This window comes from Betta splendens, chromosome 11, assembly GCF_900634795.4.
Source record: "Betta splendens chromosome 11, fBetSpl5.4, whole genome shotgun sequence".
Lineage (NCBI taxonomy): Eukaryota > Metazoa > Chordata > Actinopteri > Anabantiformes > Osphronemidae > Betta > Betta splendens.
Window position 1 is genome coordinate 13,616,036 of NC_040891.2, and position 15,080 is coordinate 13,631,115.

Sequence of the window (15,080 nt, forward strand, 5' to 3'; positions counted from 1 at the left end):
GAGTTGTTACAATATTTACTTTACGCTGTCTGCGGTGGTGGAGAAATGCAAATACTGTTTTCACTGTATGTGTATGTTTTTTTTGCTGAGCTGTAGAAACAGCTTCATCAATGTCTGGGGCTGGTTTTAGGATTTTGCTATTTTGGTGTGTCTAACAAAAACATTACTTCTACCTGATTGTGACAAAGCACATGAATAAAAATATAATATGCATGTACAGTATAAAATTTCATTTTCTAACTTTAATGCAATTTTAATATCGACCGGTCGATCCGAGGACACACCTGCTGTAGGAACCGCTCCATCAGTCATCAAACATCACAAAGTGTGAAGACCTAGATTTCATTTTAGTTTGGTGACATTCAAACACATTTACAGGTAAAGGGGAAAAAACTACGATAAGTTTAATGATGAATGTGCATCTAAAACGTCATCTTCTTTTATTGAAAAATTATTTTTGATTCCAATTATCAAATACTTGTTATTACTGTATTACAGGTATTATTGTATCACATCTGTGTTTTGTGGTTCACTTTTCAATTGTTGCCAAGTAAATAAACAATAAATAGATTTTCCTCAGTCGATCAGTTTCTCCTCAGTCGTCTCTTCAGGGACACGTTGTGCTGCACGGGTCTCCTGATGAGAAGAAGCCGTACACGCTCACCAGAGGGAACATGGTCACGGCTCCCAGCAGGGAGCCCAGCTGCACCACCGCTCCACACCACACGAGGGCGCTGTGGCCCTCGTCACGCAGGATCACGCCGATCATCACCTTCACGTAGGACAGAGTGAGAACACAGACGACCCAGGCCAGCACCTGTGGAGCAGAGGCAGGTGAGCGTGGAGCCGGAAGACGGACAGGTGTAGGAAGCGAGGTGATGTACTCACAATGAGGACGCTGCCCGACGAGACATGAACCAGCAACGGACATGGGCTGAACGCTGCCATGGCCATTATGTAGGCTCCCACCGCACTGCCCAGCACGGTGAGGGCTCCCATCAGCAGCAGGGACCTGTCAAATGACTGCTATCACTTCCGCTCTGTGCTCGTAAGAAGCTGCTGCTGCAGCCTGACACACTGACCTCAGAGGCAGGAACAGGGCGACGAAGCAGGCCAGCGGGTTGGACACGGCCGCCAGCGAGGCCGACAGGTGATACGCTCTGTTGCCGTAGGGCATGCAGGAGTAGGACTGCACCGAGGGCAGCACCGTGTTGGTCAGCGCGTTCACCCAGGCTAGAACCCCAAAGATGAACACCACCTCCAAACAGCCGTAAACACCGGAGCCGAAGCCGCTCCTGCGTTTCTGGCCGTCGGGGCCGCATGGACTCATCATGGGCCTCTGCTCCACGCACTTCCTGTCCTTGTGCGGTTTCTGCTCGGCCCCGGTGGTGCGTCCGCTGCTGGGGTGCTGCCTGGCCACGGCCGGGTGGTGGTTGAGCAGCACGAACGCTACCAGGCACACCAGCATCATGGCACTCAGGAAGAAGAAGAACGCCTCAGCCGAGAAGTGCGCAGGCTGATACTGGGCCTGGAGGTCAAAGGTCACGGAGCTGTTGGAGAGGCCGTCTTTAGGCTGCGTGGCATTAATGCAGCGGACCACCCCGACGCCCTGCATCAAAGCCACCAGGGCGGGCAGAAGGCCGCTCACGCCCTCCCCAATGTAGTAGGTGGTGAGAAAGTGCGGCTTCAGGCGCATCATGAAGGGCAGGAAGGTGACGGAGGAGGTGCAGTCCACGGCGGCGAGGAAGAAGGTCAAGGCGAGGAGCGCCAGGCTGCGAGGAGCACCGGCCACCACAACAGTCTCCTTCCAGAGGAAACCCAGCAGGAAGCTGGCCACGGTGCCCACGCTGATGATCACGTATATAACCGCCGCCTCGTTCAGGGCGCCGGGCCGGAAGCGGTGCACGAGCGTGACGACCAGAGGCCCCACGTTGGCCGTCTGGATGAGGACGGAGAGGTAGGAGGGCAGGTACCAGCCCTCCGGGACCTGGGGCACCACCAGGGGCAGCTCCACCCACAGGCCGTTGATGGAGACCCAGGAGCCCATCCCCAGGAGACAGGCCAGCAGGTGAGTGAGCAGCGACATGATGGAGGCCGAGGTTTGTCTGGAGAAGGCAAAAGCAACGGGTTCAGCCGAAGGAACAAAAGCTGCTCCTCAAAATGACTGGAGGCTGCTTCCAGCTCAGTGTCGGAGTTAAACGCTGTCCTAATGCAGCTTCATGGATACGAGTTGATTGAATTAATCAGTGGGTTAAGTTCATCACCAGCAGACATCGAGCTCATTTACAGTGGAGATAAGTCAGCAGAGCTGTTTTCTACATATCACTTCTAAAACTGATTAATGTGTCACCATTAGATCTCATCCTCTGCCAAAGCTCCACAGGCGCAGAACCAGAACCTGGTTAATGTTTATTGTTCTGCGTCTCAGGATGTGAGTGTTTAAGTCATCAACATCTAGTGCGCAGCAGAGGAAACACGGCCACCGTTACATAAGCTGAGAAAACAACAGGCGCATTGTTTATTTAAACAGAAAGTTCTGAGGCTTTGATCAACGAGCGAACGGAGAAATAATTCTCGGAAATTCAAGCTGCGCGTCGGCGGAGAACCTTCAAAGCACAACGTTCACTATGAATACGAGTGAACAGCGATCAGAGCGCGTCCTCAGGTCAAAATGAGCCCATAAACTTTAGGATCACACCCAACTATCAAATAAAAACACATTCATGTAACTGAGCCACTTTTCCCACAAACATGAAAAGTATCATGTGTATCATCCTGCAGTTACTCACGTGTTCTTTGTGGAGAGCTGGAGTTTTCTGCAGCCAGAACGAAGTCCTGCGCAGTAAAGTGTGTGCAGCAGGCGACTGAAGCGTCCTGGGGGGAGTGTGTGAGAGCTCACAGCCAAACATGTGTGTAGTTAACGGATCATTGTCTCACCTGAAAGTACCTTCACTGTCGCACTGTGTCTGAATGGGAGGACGCCTCGACAGGATCCATGCGTTCCGACTGCGTTTCACTCCGTGATTTAAAGGATCCTGCTGATACTGGACTCCACAAAAGACCACTTATGAAGAAGCTGCGCACCTGATGAAGCAGTGGACCTGCCTCTGCTCACAGGGTTCATCTTTGACAGCATGTGACTTTGTGAAGACAAGTAATTCATTCAGACCAGCTACTGGCTCACAGTGATGGCACAGTTAATTCTGTTAGTACAATATCTGATGCAGTAACTTCTAATGTTTGCACTATAAAGATCCAGTTCCCAAATAGTCCAAGGAACCAGTAACAATAAAAAACCTGACGGGACCTTTTTAACAAATCTTTATTCTTCAGGTCCTTCGGCATCACATGATTGGCTGTACACAACAAAACTGTAGGAAAAAGGCCAGCAGCCATAAAAATCACCAGTTTACATGAGATCAGCACGAAGCAACAGAATCACGGCCACGAGGCACATGCAGCAGATCAGTCTGTAAAACCTGTAAAACCTGTAAAACCTGAAGAGGTTGATGAGCGGTAGCAGCATCACTAATGAGTTTAAGCATAAAAAAGTGAGTTACTGAAAATGCTTTTATAAAATATCAGTCATTCCAAATTAAAATTCCTATCTGTTACAATCAGTCATATAAAGGCTCAATGTTCCGCATCAACCATTAGTTAATGTTAAAAGTTACTGCAATACTGTAGTTAGAAAAATATTAGCTTCAGCAGCTGAATGTGACTGTGATCCTGTGAAAAATATTATAAAATGTCAACAAATAATCATACAATTAACATAGTGTCCCTGAGTGCAAAACTTATCAAACACACTCACACAAGTGTAAACAACGTCAGCTACACAGAGTTACTGTAAAAAACGCACAAAGAAGTACAGAGGTATTAATCAACATCCTCCTCTGCAGCAACACGGATCAGCCATTATCAGGGAATGTTCACAGTCTCTTTACGTCACAGGCCTCGGAGTCAGAAGAAGCTTCATCCACAAATAGAGCAAACGGAGTGCTTCACTAAAACCTCTCTGCGTTCTTGAAAGTCACTTCCTGTGAGGAGGGATTCAACATGTAAAACATACACATAGTTCAGCCCCGCTTGCAGTTGTCCACACACTCCTGAGCGCTGGCGAACACGTGGTACACGTTGACCAGGGGGAACATGGTGACGGCGCCGACCAGAGAGCCGGCCTGGATGGAGACGCCGCACCACAGCAGGGCGCCGTGGCCCGCCTCGTGCAGCAACGTGCCGATCACCACCTTCACGTAGGAGAAGACGCCGGTGAAGGCGATCCACGATGCGACCTGCAGGGGGCGCGAGAGGGTCAGCGGACAGCAAACATCCAGAGCCGAACAGCTGCGTGACCACTCACCACTAGAGCCACGCCAGCGTGGGTTCCCAGCAGGGGGGGACACGGGCTGAGGGCCGCCAGGGCCAGAAGGTAGGCGGCGAACACCGCCCCTCCTACAGACAAGACCCCGAGCCCCGCGGAGGACCTGCGGCACAAATGGAGCGGCTCCATGAACGATCCCAGCTGGGAGCTGAAAGCACCGACAACCCAAAACCCCCACGTGCTCAACACAACCCGGGACGCTCTCACCTGAGGACGAAAAACATGGCTAGAAAGCAGGCCGCGGGGTTCGCCAGGTTTCCAAAGACCACGGAGAGGTGAAAGGTCATGGAGCCGTAGGGCAGACACGAGAAGCTCTGCACCGACGGCAGCACGCCGTTGGTCAGGGCGTTGGAGGCGGCGAGCAGCGCCAGCAGGTACGCGTTGTGCGCCGTCCAGAAGGGCCGGGCGTCCGCCTCCACCGGCACCGGCGCCGCGTCCGCCGGCACCGGCACCGGCACCGGCGCCGCCTCCACCGGCACCGGCGCCGCCTCCGCCGCCACCGGCGCCGCCTCCTCCGCCACCGCCGCCGCTCCGTTTCGCAGCGGGTGAGTCTCGTCCCCGCTCTTCGCCGCCGGCGCCGCGTCCCGCTGGGACTCCTGCCTCCGGGTCAGAGCCACGAAGCTCAGAGCGGAAACCGACAGCATCACACACAGGAACCAGAAGAAGTTCTGCGCGGGGAAGTTCTCCCGCAGATACTCGGGGTGCACGGTGCCGTTCACCGCTTCACACCGCAGCTTGCTCACACCCTGTCCCAACGCCACGACGCAGGGGAACAGGGCGCTGAGGCCCTGGCCGATGAAGAAGGTGCGGATGTACTGCGGCGGGTGGCGGAACATGAACGGCAGGAAGGTGACGGTGGACGTGCAGCAGACGACGGACAGCAGGAACGTGAAGAGCAGGAACGGGAGCGAGCGCTCCGCCCCCGCGACGGTGACGGTGTGCGACCAGAAGACGGCCAGAAACGCAGACACCGCCGCCGCCAGCGCCTGGATGCAGTGGATGACGAGGCGCTCGTCCAGCCTCCCCGGGGCGCAGTGGTGCGTGACGGTCACCGCGACCGGGCCCACGTTCCCGAGCGCTATGAGCACGGAGAGGTAGGCGGGCAGGGTCCACTCTGAGGAGCACAGCAACGCGGGACGAGTCGGTCAAGCACGTGCAAAAGTGGATCGTAGCATTTCCCGTGCGCATTGTTGCACCTCAAAGCAGCACAGCAGGAGGTCTGTGCAAATTAATAAGAGATGTTTCAAAGCAGATTGTACTGGTTATTATGTGCATCTACGTATTTATTGACAATACACATGTCCCCTTTTTATTTATATTAACTTGACATAGCTGTAACACTGTTTATTAATGTGTAGCTAGCTAGCTAATTAGCTAACCCTGAAGTTATGAGCGTTATAGCCAGGTTTGCGTTTAAATAAGATAATAAACCAATAAATGTCTGTTAATAACAAAAGTCTGCTGTTTGAACGACATTTGATCGACGCGACATACGCTACTCGTGTGCACTCACTTTCGGGCAGCACCCTGACGATCACCGGGATCTCGACCCACAGGCTGTTGACGGAAATCCAGGAGCCCATGGCGAACAGCGCCACGAGCCCGTGGGTCACCGCTGCACTGCTCCACCAGCCGCCGGACATGGTGCCGCGTTCCCCGTCCCGCTGTGTTCGAACCCGACAATGCGTTGTCCTCAAAGTGTGGACCGCATAACCTGCGGTGTGTGTGTGTGTGTGTGCGTTAGACCCTGCTTCAGCCGCCTTCACAGACATCATGTAAATTACACTGCCGGCCAGTCAGCAAAGTCAAATAAATAACAATGTAAACGGTTTCATTTGCTTATTAATAATAACTCAATATCCAAGAAGATTACTACTTGTTCTTTCGTAGACTTTATCCATTTGCTGTTAACTTATTACAGTAATATTAGTTATAGTCTGCAGTTGTCCTTTAATAAACTAAGTGCTAATGTATTATGGATTACAGTTTTCATAACATCTAACGATGACAACCAGGTCTAGCTTTCCCTACTGCTGATTTGGTTTCATTTTTTCTCAAATGTCGTGGCTAAGAAGCCGCGTGCTTTTATTTAAACACAGTGTGCATCATCATTTGTCCATACTTTGAACGCACCATAATCACAGGAATAAATGTGCGTTCGTTTTGTAAGCCGGAGACCGCGGACGCGGGCGGCCACTCAAATAGTAAACGGCAGACTTCCCCTTTATTTCGAGCAAACGGACCTGATCTTACCTTTGCTTTGCAAGCGTTGTTAACACAAATACAACTACAAACTACTCCTCGTTTCTCCTCGGATAATATACTATGTGCTCATTATGACTTAATGATCCCATGATCTCAGAGACACAGAGTTCTCACGCTGTTCTAAATGCTTTGACCTTTACCACAGTGGCCCAGATAAGCTCCCATGTTACTGCCTTCACTCCTCCCAGTCAATAGTGAAGTTTGGACGAGCAAACTGTTGTTTCTAGAGTGGATGTTTAATACATTCTCACAGTGATTCATACAGTATGACATATGTTAGGTGAGCAGTCATTAGTTTATGAGACATCTTCAATTAAAAAAATAAAAGATTTATGTCACATTTCACTACAACAAAGTTGTTGAGTTAATGTGAAAAACTGCAAACAATTCATAAAATTAAAGTAATTGATTCAAAAAGACAGATTTATAACACATGCTTAACATGATATATACACAGTTATACAGAGTAGATATTATAGTGTTTGTTTCTAACACATGATTATGAGGCGGTCACGTGTCACATGTCTGTTCCTCTTATTAGTCCCACGTGCTGTGACTCTGCTCCATTTCAGCGTCCGCTGGCTCTTCAACCGCCGCCTTTGGCCTTGTCTTTCTAGGCGCCAAAACAAGCGAGTACCCAGGTTTAACACGGGGAAGCGCCAGCTTTAGCTTCAAAACCATTTGAGTGGCATTGCGGAAAATGCAGTCCAAGTGTGGGCTGGTGTTGTTCAGAATCAGTTTCTGGTACAGGATCTCACATCGGACCATTTCTCGCTTCTCAGCCCTGGACTTTGCCTCAAAACGGAGCATCATTTTGTCGACATCTGTCTGCGACTTGCACGGCCCTCCATTCCTGTTTACCATAGCTGTTATGTAGTCCCTGTCCATGTTCTGCTCACTCGCCCTTTTCTGTAGCCTTCCTGTCACTTCCTTTTTATGTCTGTAACTTCTTCTCGGTTCATCACCATAGCTTATTTTGCGTCTACCTTGCCTTTCGAACGAATCATCTGAGCTCTCGTTACATGAGCCATCTTCCTGACTGCTCTCTGATGACAGGTTCCTTTGAGAGGAGCGCCTGGATGACTTGTCGGGGGTCTTCTTCTGATAGGGATAACCGTGGCCAAAGGGATATTCCGCCATCAGCACAGAGAACGTGCAACTGACCAGCTCCAGACTTAGATCCTGTGAAGGGAGTTGAGAGAATTTTCCTCCTGGCAGGAAATCCCTCAAGTGTTCCTCAGTGACGGCTGCAATCCCTTTGATTGTCCTCTTTAAGCAAGCTCGGATCAGTTCCCTGTTTGTGTGCCACTGCCCACAATACTGAAAAACACCATCAAACGTCTTCTCTTGCAACGGGAACTGCAGAAAGACGTTTGAGTCTTCTTCAGGTTCCAGCAGAGCTGAAGGGTTTTTGGCCCAGTCAAGGAACTTTTGGTAAAGACTCAGTAAGTACTGGCTGTACTGCGAGTACTCTCCTCCACTTTTCAGAAGCTGCCAATAAGGACCAATGACTTTGCAGTATACAATGGCCACAACACATACAAGGCTCTGAATCACAGAGTCATTTGCGTCGGCAGCTACACTCTGAAGAATGATGTTTGGACGAGTGTCATCATTCAGTGACAGCAGGTCAGAAAAAAACAGAGCTGTCTCTTTGTGATGGTGAATAAGTCCAGCTGCGGCTTCAAAGTAGTTGTTGAAGTGGTTTGACTCATTTACTACAAGTTTGCAGGGATTTTCCTTCTCCTTACAGAATGCTACCCAGTACTTTCTGTAGTTCAGTTTACCAGGGGTGCGGGGGCTCAAGACATCACAAGCCATGTGAATGTAGCGCGAAGCTGAACTTTCTGACATGTTCACAATGTTCTGGAATTTCTGAAGCTTATCGCGCCCCAGTTTTTCCCCGCTCGACATGATGATCTCTTTTTCAAAGTTCATAATATGCTGATCAACTGCGTCGTGTACATCAACAAGGAAATTGGCGTTGTAGTTCAAAAACACCACAGGAGATGGCAGGGAAATGTCGTCACACAGGGAGGCAAGCTTTGCATCGAACTCTGCCAGGGCAGGATGCTCCTTGCACGTTAGAATAAACTGATTTTTCAGAAGATCAATAGAAACTTGGTTGCATGCTGTGGTTCTGCTGCCATAAACACTTGACAGCTTTTTAACAGACAGCATTGCAATGTCAAGCAGGGTTAGTGCCTCTCCTTTGCTGTCTGATGCTTCTTTTTCATTGGCATATTTGCCCAAGTCATCATCACTTTCCTCAAGTGAAGGCACATGTTGTTTTAGTAGGATTTTCTTTACCACGCCTCTGTTCATCTCGGAACCCTCACCTTGCATGATTTCAAAACTCTCATTTTCCTGCTTAATTCTAATTTTGTCATAGTCAACAGTTTCATCTCTTCTCATACGTTTCTTCATAAGATATTTGGGTTCTTTTTTTGGCACCAGTTCAAACGGACTTTGAAGTACATTTTCTATTGCTACATTCCTCCGGTGACTTCTTGTTTCAGAATTGCGACTATACAGTTTTAATTTTTTTAGCTTGCTTTTAATGACTTTGTATGCTTTTTGAATATCACCATCCTTACAGAACTCAGGGTTAAAGTTTCTCAGCCAAGTAACTATAACAACTGGGGCAATTTTTTCTCTGGCAATAAAGTTGCTCAACTCAAAAATCAACCCATTTGTCACTTCAATGGACTGTGCTCGCTCTGAAAAATCTCTCATTTGTAAAAGATGATGTCGTTCAACTCCAATACTGTCACATATTGGGCCAACAAAATTAAAGTTGACATCTGACTCCAAAAAGGTCACCCGTGCATCGGCTCCTAGGCTCAGTGTTGTTGCAGTACCTCTTTCAATCAAGCGTCGAAAATCTGCTGAATAATGTCCAGGGAAGATTCTCTTGAGCCAATCTACAATGGCAATCCACGGGAAATTATTATCCTCTTTCATAAGTCCTACTTGAATCAAAAATCTATTCTTGCATGGCGCCTGTTCCAGCTCTAAACCTTCCCCTGACTGAGGACCAATGAAATCAGCAACAAGCTTCCAATAGTAATCATCCCCTGAAAAACAATGTGAACATGAATGTGACAGTATAATTGGTTTACCCTTTGTAATATCCAACTAATAAGCCAATAATAATGCTAATATATCAGGAATCTTGTTAAAAAAAACAATCAAACAAATGAATTGTTAGAACGTTTCCAACTCACTCAGATTAGCATCAGTTACAGCTGCTTTACCGCAAAGGGAAAAATCTTCACCTTCCTCCATTGTGGGCTGTTTTTAAAAGAGAGATGAAGTAAATTTAAAAACCCAACCCCTAAAATAAGTTTCATCACACCCAAGGATTGAATCACTGGATTAATTCTATTTTTATAAATGTCATAATGTGTCAGATTTTTAGTAATGTGTTGACCTCTTTATTAAAAAAGAAGAGTCTGCCCTCCTTATAACAAATTAAACTTTAGAAGTTAACACAACCTTTATACTTTTATCAGCACTATCAAATTAAATACTGGCAAAATAATCGTGGTGTACCGCTATACGTGTTGTCAGTTGTAGATGTATTGAATAATTCAGCTTGACCTGGGTACTGGGTTTTTAGCCATCTCTGAAATGTGTATCATCAGCTAAACACAATAGTAGTACAATAACGTGACATCTTCTTGCCCTTTGGGGTCAAAGCTGTGCTAAGAACCCCCCTATACACACTGCCACCGCCCCTGGATTGGTAGACAAGCTATGCACACACACACACACGCAACGTTTAGTCTGTGTATTTTGATCAAATTCTAAAAACAAAGCAAGAAAATGTGTCTAATTTACAAACTTTGCATTTAAGCACATCTGCACATAAAATCCAGTGCTATATAAACGCAAGCTAGCATTAGCTTTGTGCAATTTGCTAATGTTAGCACCAATGTTTCCTGCAGCAAAATAGGCAAATTAAAATGTAATAATCCATGACAAGATATCAGAAATACTTATATGCGCTGCTTGTCGCAGTATTTTCAAATAATTAAAAATGTAGAATAATTAAAAGTAAGTTTACGAGGTGTAAGTTCTTACCCACACGCCGCACGCTTTTAGGACTGGTTTTCGCTCCTTCTCGACTTCAACCCACAGCAAGGAATCCATGAAAACACTAAGATGCTCCGTGATTGGACATTTTTACAGAAGGCGGGTTGTTTTCAAGATCTCCGCCAATCATAGAGGGATTGCGCAATGCATTGTGGGTCTGCTTTTGACTGTTGTTTGTAAGACGTTAACGTCCACTAGCATCAGGTAGTGAAACATCAACGCTCCGTGTAAAAGTCTCATTTTAACTTTTGACAACACACCTGCTCATAGTATGTATGTAGAAAGATCTGCGTTTCCATTTTCTTATTTACGTTACAATGTACGGCGCCTCTGACTAACGTTAGCTTTCAGTTACCCAGCTAAGCTAGCTATCGATTCGTTCAATCGTTTAAGGTCGAGCAGTAAATAAATTGCCTTTATTATTGAATACATTAAGCAATATTATCATTTATTCGTTAAGTAACGTTATCGTTGGCTACATCATTTTACTTTACCATTGTCATGGTAGATAAAGGTCGCGTATATATAAAAATTAGATATAACAATTTATGCGTAATTAACATGTCACTAAATATTTGACTACTCATGAGCAGTAGCTAATGATGATGAGAGCGATTAGCCGCTTCATAAATGTAAGAGGATTGTGGTGTTTCTTGTTCTGACTTGACATTGTGCTTTGTTCTGTTTACAAACTTTGCATTTTAATTTTTTAATTTCTGTCAAGCCTTCATACAAACAAAAACAAACTTGATATTACAAATTAAGTAGTATAATTCTTTGCTGCTGCCAATTTCTGCACTCAAAATCAGAACAAATCAATGAAATGGTTAACTAATGCTGAGAGAATTATAATGATGTGATTATATTTGTTTCAGATGCTCATGGCTCTGCTCTGCTGATGTCTGGGTTTCTGGAAATAAAACACATTGGGAAGGCTTTTTAGCAACAGAAGATGGATTCCACTAAAGCAGAAGCCTCATCCCCCAGTAAAAGACAAGAAGACATTGCACCAAGCACTTCAGGTGCATCAAGCAAGGGTGAATCTAGGTTGTCAAAGAAGTCATCATTAAAGAGGAGAAGAGGTGAACAAAAAAATGCAAAAGCGAAGAAGAGAAAAAAGGCCAGGGTCGCCAGGTCCTCCCAGGTTGGCTACACCGTGCACCAAGGGGAAGATATGCTTCTAGTCATTTCAAGCACTACTTCGCATTATAGTGACTCCGCTTGGACTCTCCAAAAGAAAGGAAGAAAAAAGAAGTCACTATCTAAAGGAAAGTTAAAAGCCAAGCACAGTAATAAAAAGAAGGCTGTGCCTGCTAAGTCAAGATCAGAGAATAATGCAATTGTTAAAACAGCAGAGGAAACCACAGTGTTTGTGCCACAGAAAACAGCAGATAACAGATGGGGTGTAAGTGTTCCTGAAGAGGTGCTAAGCAATATTTTTCAGATGGTGGTCGTCCAAGATGGTGCTGTACCATTTTTGTGCAGGTAATAATCATGCTGATTTTAGATATATAGTATGGGTCAGGGAAATACATAAATAGCTGTCGAGGTGCAGTGGAAACATGATTACGAGGGCATATACCACAATATTACACATCCATATTGTGTATTATAAAATAATAAAAAACTGTAAAAGACAAGGTTTTGTTTGTCAGATTGAGATTTTTGTGTGACCCTAAAAGGAACTGGATTTGTCACTGTGTTTCTGCTTTAGGGTGGGAAGAGTCTGTCGTCTGTGGAACGCAGCTGCATCTAGTCCAGTTCTGTGGCGTAAAGTAACTATAAGTCACTGCTGGATTGCACCAGGAAAGAAGCAGCTGCCCACAACTCAGCACAAGATCAAGGACACTATAAACTGGCTGGCACAAAGCAGGTCTGTAATATATTTATTGAATATGTTTTAGATACACTCTATATATCCTGTAAGCTGCATTCAGCTGTGTTCTTATTTCCTAATTTCCTAGGTTCTCCCAACTACGTGAATTCTCCCTCTGTCACTGGAAGGATAATGTTAATTATGCTGTAGAGGTGAGTGATCAAGGGTGAAACTAGAGCTTGCCTTACAACAGACTTTAGTCATATTTATGAACCACTAATAAGTTATAGGTTGTACTTGTTCTACACCCTATGAATGAAGTTTTATCTGTATTTAACATTTGCTATGTATGTAAGTGTGTGTTTCTTTACTCCTCTTTTCATTTTAATCAAATTTAGATGGTGTCACACCTCTGCCCTCACCTTCGCTCCCTCTCGCTGTCTTACTGCACAGGCCTGACTACGAGAGCCTTCGACAGCCTTGGTCTACACAGCCGTTCTCTGCAGAGCATAAATCTCCAGTATTCTGAGGCATGTAAAGGAGCAGTTTAAGATGTTAAACAAAATACAAAAAACAAATGTTTTACTGTAAATGAAACCTGGTGAATACATTTAAACTGTATTATTGGCTGCCAGATTGTAGCTGTATTGCTTCAAGTTAATACAATAGAAACTCTAAAATATAAATTGAATTGTTTTTTGCTGTAGTTCCAGGTTGAGGGACTCCTGGAGTACCTTGAGAATCATGGGAGTCAGATCAAGCAAATTTGGTTCACTCAGGGACTAAAGAATGACAGACTTCTGGCCACCATATCTGTAAGCCTCGCTTGATTTTGTAACCAGTAGTTAAATTCCGAAAGTAGGAACTAACTTGATACACATGCTATATTGTACTTATCTTTCCAGAGGGGACACTGCCCTCATTTGGAGTTGTTGGAGGTCAACACAAAGCTTGACAGTAAGGACTGTGAACTCTCTGTGTGCATCCAGGCACTACAGATGGCATGTCCTAAATTAAAGGTTAGAACATCAATTACCATTTTCTTTGTTTCTTACTGATGATATTGACCTATATGAGCTTTTGTTAACCCCTACAAGACAGGTGAAGCACAGTGCTGCTAGAGCAGGAAAATATATCACTGGAAAATGTGGGTGCAATTTAGTGTCTGCATTCTAAATGTAAGGATTTTACACCTGTCTTTGACGTCCCATTTCACTGTGAACGCAATTTTACTTCTCATCAGACCTTCCGGATGCTGAATGTCAGACCTCTTCATAAATCAATGCGTAATGCTGCTGATTCAGCATCAGGTTTTCCATTACTGGAGGAGCTTTGTATCGCTACCACATCTTACTCTTACATGACCGACAAAGATTTGTGGGACATTCTCTTCAATTCCACCAAGTTGCGGGTGCTGGACCTGCGAGGCTGTTCGCGAATAACACCTTCCGGTCTCGCTTCAATACCATGTCTCGGTAGGTGTAACTTTGGACTTTGGACTTTAGTTTAGGGTTATTAAATTTGTTTATGCTGGTTTCAATGTCAAATATGGCTCCTTACTGAATAGCAGTTTGTTCCGTCTATGCTTGATAAAAAATGTATAAATCTTTACCGTAAGCATAGAAATACTTTTACTATTCCAAACGTTTCAGGAGTAAAGTAATTTTCTTAAGTATGTCAAACACCAGTTGTATTTAAAGTTGAAGTCAATTTAAAAATAATGCATCTCTTTGGTCTTCTGTTCTCTGGCAGAGCTCGAGTGTCTGTTTTGGGGACTGTATTTCAGCAGTCACATTGGGTCATCATCTCCAAAGAAGGGGCTTCACATGGTGACCCACAAGTGGAATCAGACATTGCAACAGCTTGATGTTGCAAATCAGCTCTTCACTGAGGAGGACTTAGAGATAGCAATGAGTTTCCTTGCTCAGGCAAAAGAAGCTGATACCCTGCGTTCTCTCAACCTGAGTGGGACAAGGATCACGCCACCAGCCCTCAGGTCTCTAGCACAGTTTTCCCTCTTAGCTGCACCATCAAAGCTACACAATTAATATTATCATTGTTTCATGATATAAAACTATTTTTGCCTGTTTGCAGGTCAGTCATAGGCCATACAACTGCTCTTACCTACCTCAACCTTTCATCTTGCCGTTATCTTCCAAGAGGAGTGAAGAGAATTTACCGTGGCCAAGAGGAGATTCACCAGCTGTTGGACATATTGAACTAGGTTTTCTACTCATTTGGGTCCAGAATTTGTTGGAATGTTTCGTCATTGCTTATAGTGTACATCCTTTAAATAAGATTCTTCCTGCATGTGGTTCATTTTGAATTATGGTTAACATTTGTGAATTACCAGTTTTTAGCTAACGAGGAATTTCAGTTTCCAGGTGTATTATATGGATGTAAAGCTACAGTTTAATTTTTCCAGACAGGTTTGTCCGAAATGTGAATAATAATAAAAAAACATGCCATGTTTTCCCACTAGAGAGTGCTGTTATTCCTACCATACCTTTGCTTGAA

At 45.4% G+C, this 15,080-nt stretch overlaps 4 protein-coding genes and 1 long non-coding RNA gene across 10 annotated transcripts; 2 read left to right on the top strand and 3 right to left on the bottom strand.

The window, feature by feature from the left end:
• Positions 1–380: 380 nt before the first annotated feature.
• Positions 381–3,150, bottom strand: si:ch73-196l6.5 (riboflavin transporter 2). Of its 3 annotated transcripts, none has more exons than XM_029166848.3 (5): positions 2,948–3,150; positions 2,790–2,874; positions 1,083–2,105; positions 889–1,012; positions 381–817 (listed from the first exon to the last, which is right to left on the bottom strand). In XM_029166848.3, exons 3-5 carry the CDS (start codon positions 2,084–2,086, stop codon positions 608–610), a joined length of 1,338 nt encoding a protein of 445 aa, XP_029022681.1. In that variant the 5' UTR covers positions 2,087–2,105; positions 2,790–2,874; positions 2,948–3,150; the 3' UTR covers positions 381–607. The 3 variants fall into 3 exon arrangements, with proteins under 3 accessions (XP_029022681.1, XP_055368824.1, XP_055368823.1); XM_055512849.1 differs by having other exon boundaries at positions 2,938–3,150; XM_055512848.1 differs by lacking the exon at positions 2,790–2,874 and having other exon boundaries at positions 2,938–3,150.
• A 155-nt stretch (positions 3,151–3,305) lies between these two features.
• slc52a2 (solute carrier family 52 member 2) lies at positions 3,306–6,159 on the bottom strand. Of its 2 annotated transcripts, XM_055512847.1 has the most exons (5): positions 5,898–6,159; positions 4,831–5,498; positions 4,592–4,797; positions 4,364–4,487; positions 3,306–4,295 (listed from the first exon to the last, which is right to left on the bottom strand). In XM_055512847.1, the coding sequence occupies exons 1-5, from the start codon at positions 6,157–6,159 to the stop codon at positions 4,080–4,082; spliced, it is 1,476 nt and encodes a 491-aa protein (XP_055368822.1). In that variant the 3' UTR covers positions 3,306–4,079. The 2 variants fall into 2 exon arrangements, with proteins under 2 accessions (XP_055368822.1, XP_029022837.1); XM_029167004.3 differs by having other exon boundaries at positions 4,592–5,498.
• LOC129604828 (uncharacterized) lies at positions 5,463–6,304 on the top strand. The gene is made up of 2 exons (XR_008696104.1): positions 5,463–5,601; positions 5,941–6,304. It is a non-coding gene; the product is annotated as an uncharacterized LOC129604828 (long non-coding RNA).
• Positions 6,305–6,864: 560 nt separating this feature from the next.
• On the bottom strand, positions 6,865–10,831 carry LOC114865682 (uncharacterized). Its single transcript, XM_029167002.3, has 3 exons — positions 10,736–10,831; positions 9,877–9,943; positions 6,865–9,726 (listed from the first exon to the last, which is right to left on the bottom strand). The coding sequence occupies exons 1-3, from the start codon at positions 10,802–10,804 to the stop codon at positions 7,187–7,189; spliced, it is 2,676 nt and encodes an 891-aa protein (XP_029022835.1). The 5' UTR covers positions 10,805–10,831; the 3' UTR covers positions 6,865–7,186.
• A 16-nt stretch (positions 10,832–10,847) lies between these two features.
• Positions 10,848–15,044, top strand: fbxl6 (F-box and leucine-rich repeat protein 6). 3 transcript variants are annotated; one of them, XM_029166536.3, is made up of 10 exons: positions 10,848–10,951; positions 11,623–12,232; positions 12,462–12,620; positions 12,712–12,775; positions 12,962–13,093; positions 13,271–13,378; positions 13,469–13,582; positions 13,807–14,038; positions 14,316–14,559; positions 14,658–15,044. In XM_029166536.3, exons 2-10 carry the CDS (start codon positions 11,700–11,702, stop codon positions 14,785–14,787), a joined length of 1,716 nt encoding a protein of 571 aa, XP_029022369.1. In that variant the 5' UTR covers positions 10,848–10,951; positions 11,623–11,699; the 3' UTR covers positions 14,788–15,044. The 3 variants fall into 3 exon arrangements, with proteins under 3 accessions (XP_029022369.1, XP_029022371.1, XP_029022370.1); XM_029166538.3 differs by having other exon boundaries at positions 10,891–11,020; XM_029166537.2 differs by having other exon boundaries at positions 10,901–11,016.
• The last annotated feature ends 36 nt before the right edge of the window (positions 15,045–15,080 follow it).